The sequence below is a fragment of the Oncorhynchus mykiss genome, chromosome 11, assembly GCF_057628025.1.
Source record: "Oncorhynchus mykiss isolate SJ-2025 chromosome 11, ASM5762802v1, whole genome shotgun sequence".
NCBI lineage: Eukaryota > Metazoa > Chordata > Actinopteri > Salmoniformes > Salmonidae > Oncorhynchus > Oncorhynchus mykiss.
The window spans coordinates 22,103,617-22,108,361 of NC_143032.1; the positions used below are offsets into that span (position 1 = coordinate 22,103,617).

The 4,745-nt window shown below is 44.7% G+C and overlaps 1 protein-coding gene across 1 annotated transcript; it reads right to left on the minus strand.

The window, feature by feature from the left end:
- Positions 1 to 317: 317 nt before the first annotated feature.
- prmt6 (protein arginine methyltransferase 6) lies at positions 318 to 1,692 on the minus strand. Its single transcript, XM_021620490.3, has one exon. The coding sequence runs from the start codon at positions 1,628 to 1,630 to the stop codon at positions 575 to 577; it is 1,056 nt and encodes a 351-aa protein (XP_021476165.1). The 5' UTR covers positions 1,631 to 1,692; the 3' UTR covers positions 318 to 574.
- Positions 1,693 to 4,745: the final 3,053 nt, after the last annotated feature.

Genomic DNA, 4,745 nt, shown 5'->3' on the forward strand with positions numbered 1-4,745 from the left:
GTAGGGATATGCAATAAAATGCAAATGAATTACTTAAAAATCATACACTGTGATTTTCTGGATTTTTGTTTTAGATTCCGTCTCTCACAGTTGAAGTGTACCTATGATAAAAATTACAGACCTCTACATGCTTTATAAGTAGGAAAACCAACAAAGTCGGCAGTGTATCAAATACTTGTTCTCCCCACTGTATATTGCCCTGACCTTGTTACCTTGCTTCTACTGTAAGACCCACTCATAGTGTAAGCAAAAACATGTTTTTTCCCCATATAAATATGAGAAAAAGTGAGTTGCATACCATTTCAATTGAGAGCTTATTTGTTAAATGTATTTATTTCATTCCATCCACTTAAGTATTTAATTCAGATCAATTATCACAACACATTGGCTCTCCTTCACAAGTTCAAAGACATCAGGAAACTCTGTAGCATAAACTACACAACAATAGTGGGATTCTTTCCATTATTACAACTTAGGCCTCGGCCAACAATTAATTGCCAAGTGTCCCTCTGCTGCTAAACCAGGTTAATGTAAGGTTGACACTGCTTAAACTGTCAAAGATTAGGTCTAAACATTATTGTTGAGCCTCTCCTGAATAACAATCTGGGATGGAAAAGGTCTTGGACTGTTTTTTGAGTTCTCCTATAGTGTAGTCCACGTGGATGCATATATGTCTGGAACTGTCCTCTGAGGGAGACATGTTGACCTCGCCCACCACTGTGGTGTCTTGTCTAACATTCACTGCTTCATCCAGATACAACACTGCCTGCTTCCAGTGCGTCTCCGGTTTGAACGGAGATGTGGAGAGAACCAGGGGCTTCTCCTCGCCACCGGGAAAGGTCACCGTGAACCACACGCAGAGCGCGTTCACGGCAGACGAACCGAAACACTCGCACTTGAATGCCCCCTTCACGGATTTCAGCTGCTCCGTGGTAACCGAGTACAGATCCAACTCGGCGAATTTGGAGGGGTGGGAGAGCACGTCCTCTACCGTCACCAAGTTCACGGTGATGTCATTGCTCATGATGCATTTCCTGGCGAAGTCAGACATGCACGACATGTCCACGTCATACTGGTCCTTCACAGTTGACCAGAAACTTAGCCGGTCCTCCACCACGAAGTCATTGATGGGTGCAATGTACAGTTCGGCCTTGGAAGGCAAAATAAGGCCGCCGGCTTTAAGCCATTTGTCGCGGGCGAAGAGGACAGAATTCAGCATAGATTCGTGAAGCAGCGCGTACCCCATCCACTCGCTTACTATCACGTCCACCTGCTCCGGCAAATCGATTGTCTCCAGAGTCCCTTTAATCACATCGATTATGTCTTCCATCTTGTTGTGTTTAACGATTTTAACAGCTTGATCAGCGATTGAACTAGCCTCCACCGCGTAAACTTTCCTGGCCCCGGCTTGGGCGCAAAATATGCTTAGAACGCCGGTTCCTGCCCCGACATCCAACACTACTTTCCCTTGGATCAAACTGCTGTTCCTCAGTATCCCTGTCCTGTACGTGTTCGTCCGGACAGTGTCTGCAATCATTTCCTCGTGAATGGTAACATCAGAATAGCTGTCAAAGTACAGGTTATCCTGCACATTTTTGTCTAATTTCCTTTTCTTTGTGAAGTGGGACATTTCGCTTGCCCTCAGATTCTTGTTATCACGTTGGAACGTCAGTGCATTATACTTCCGGAAAGAGGAAACGGGTTGCACCTTGGTCTTTGTCGTTTTAGAAGCAGTCGAATTCGTAGATTTGCTAGCTATTTGTTTTTAAAGAACTACATTTCCCAGGAGTAAAAAGTGAACCATCAAATGACAGTGGTCGCAATGCGTTGTTTGATGCCGCGTTCAAACGATCTGTGAGCTCAGAACTCGGAAACTCTGACTTCAATGCGTTCAAAACAACTGGGAACTCGGAAAAAAAACAAGCTCCGACTGGGAAACGGTCATCCAATTCAGAATTTCAACTCGGGCATCTTTCTAGAGCTCCAACTTTTCGACCTGAGGATCACTGACGTCATGATTGGGCGCTCGTATTTTTCCGATGTCCCAGTTGATTTGAACGCGGCATCATTCACCGATTGATCAATGGATGACATGAGTAGCAGGACATCAAATATAATCTTGAAGAATAGTGACAAACCTGTTTGATCATGAAAAATATGTAACTACTGAATTTGCACAACCACAACCATCCATATCAAATGCAGCATTAAAGAAAACTATCATCCCAATTTTCCTCACTCCTCATCATCTTATATCTTATGGTGCTTTCAAGAAAACTGCGAACTTGGAAAAATAAGAGGTCAAATAATGACGTCAGTGGTCTTGAAGTCGGAAAGTCGGAGAGACCCATGCTCCCAAAGAGGCCCATTCCAAGTTGGAATTCCAAGTTGGCGGACCTTTCAAAATGATTTTTCCCAGTTTGAGCTTGGTTTTTCCCCATGTTCCTAATTTTCTTAAATCCAAGTTGGAATTCCAAGTTGGCGGACCTTTCAAAATGATTTTTCCCAGTTTGAGCTTGGTTTTTCCCCCATGTTCCTAATTTTCTTAAATGCACTGTGCAAGTTCGAGTTCCGAGTTCCCAGATATTTTGAACAAGGCATTATGGTGCCTTATAAAAGAAAAACAATACACATTTTGTGAAATTACGATGCAGTGGGCATCATAGGCCCACATGTGCTCCATCAGGACATGCTTTGCTGTGGGGAAGGCCAATTATAGTCTAAAGCATGTCCACAAATAGTTCTAAGCTCTCCACCCCAAAAATTATGGCAGGTAGAACACATGTTTATGTCACTGTTCTCCTCTTCCAGTGAATCTTCTGTGACTTTCCCAGGTCCTTCCAGATATCCTTGGCTAGCGCTAGTTGGAGAATTAGCAGGAGCTGTATTCCATTTCACTAAGATGAAGAGGAGAGAGCTGCCAGGTTGTTGGGTTTTCCAGGATTCCTTTCAAATTAATACTTAGGACAATGCGATGAAAAATGTGAATTTATTTTACGTATCAGCTAACCACATCATATGTTATAGCAATCTGGTACCCGACGGTACAGTTGATGATGTGGCATGCAACCATTGGTTGAAACATGCAACGTCTGAGCAGGGGGACGTAACCAGTGTGTCTATCTGGCCTCCCCTCCCCTCACAGTTGCAGGTAGCCCCCCCCCCCCCCCCCCCCCCCCCCTGCACACACACATACACAGGTAGCCTGGCTGGTCCCATGCCGGGGCCAATCACAACCTCACCACATCCCCCAATATGATGGATGACATGAATTCCCTTTAACCTTAACAAAATGACAACACATCATCATCGCCTGTCTCTCTAGAGACAGAGGAGTAGCTACAAAGCAGCTTTTGGTCTGACAAGCTGTACTTTTTTCTTCACCTTCGGTTTGCCTGCATGTGCTGCTTCTCTTGTTTGTGATGAAGTCACCTTGTACAGTTCCTATCATGGGTAGCAGTGTTGTCTATCTTGCTTTCTTCCTGCTCACTCTCTCTCTCACAGACACACACACTAAGATAACACACGTGTTTGCATAAAATCACCCTTGTTATATCATGTAATTTCCCAATCTCAAATTATTGGAGGATAAAAAAAACACGTTTGCTCAGATGTGAGCACCTGATCTCCTTTAATTAAAGTTTTCTATCGCTGTTTGCTGATCTAAACCACGGGCTCACTGGAGTCTGATTGGTGAGTCTGATGGACTGCCAGGAGGGAAGGCATTGTGTTCACTGGGCCTGAAACATGTTGGAAAATTTCAGAGATGTTAAAGCAGGGAGATGGGAGAGAAAAGCAAGGGAGCTGATGGTTGGTCAACCATGAGTACAGCTAGAGAAAACCAAATCACTTTGGAAAAATCGATAACCTACCCGCCCAAAGCTGATCTTTATTTTCTTCTTCTTTTCAAGCTCAAGAAGTTGTTTGTGAAGGACTCGTTACATCATGCTGAGACAGACAGCAAGAAGGAAGAAGAGGACTGAGTGTGTGAGTATATCTGGTTTGTGTGTATGTACAGTCTGCTGGAGTTGTGGTGATGACCATGTATAGCACATGCCTGTATTTAGATGTCACTGTGAATGTGTTTTCTGTTTGGCATGTGTGTTTTGAGAGAAAGAGAGGCAGGTGTTAAGGTTTCAGAATATAAAAACAGGGAGGGAGAGACAGACAGAGAGAGAATGAGATAGACAGAAAGAGAGAGAGAGAGAGAGAGAGAGAGAGAGAGAGAGAGAGAGAGAGAGAGAGAGAGAGAGAGAGAGAGAGAGAGAAAGGTAGCAAGAGTGAGCAGGCTCTTTGTACTGGAAAACAGGATGTGGTGCTTCTTTTTGGGCAGCTGCTGTCAGTCTGTACAGTCCCCTAGGAGTAGCCTGACTGCTGTCAGCATGACCAGACCTGTCACCTGCCTTAGCACTAGCCACACACACACAGACATACAGGAATGAATGCACGCATTCACACACACACGTACGCACACACACACACACGCACGCACGCACGCACGCACGCACGCACACACACACACACACACACACACACACACACACACACACACACACACACACACACACACACACACACACACACACACACACACACACACACACACAGGTCCAGTGTCCTAGCAATCAGTCTCAGTGTCATGATCCCCCATTCCAGAAGACTAGCATGCTGAGTAACAGACACTTGGATGCAATGGCCGACTATCGATCATTTCCAGGGATCAATAGGAGAGTACTTTGATATTT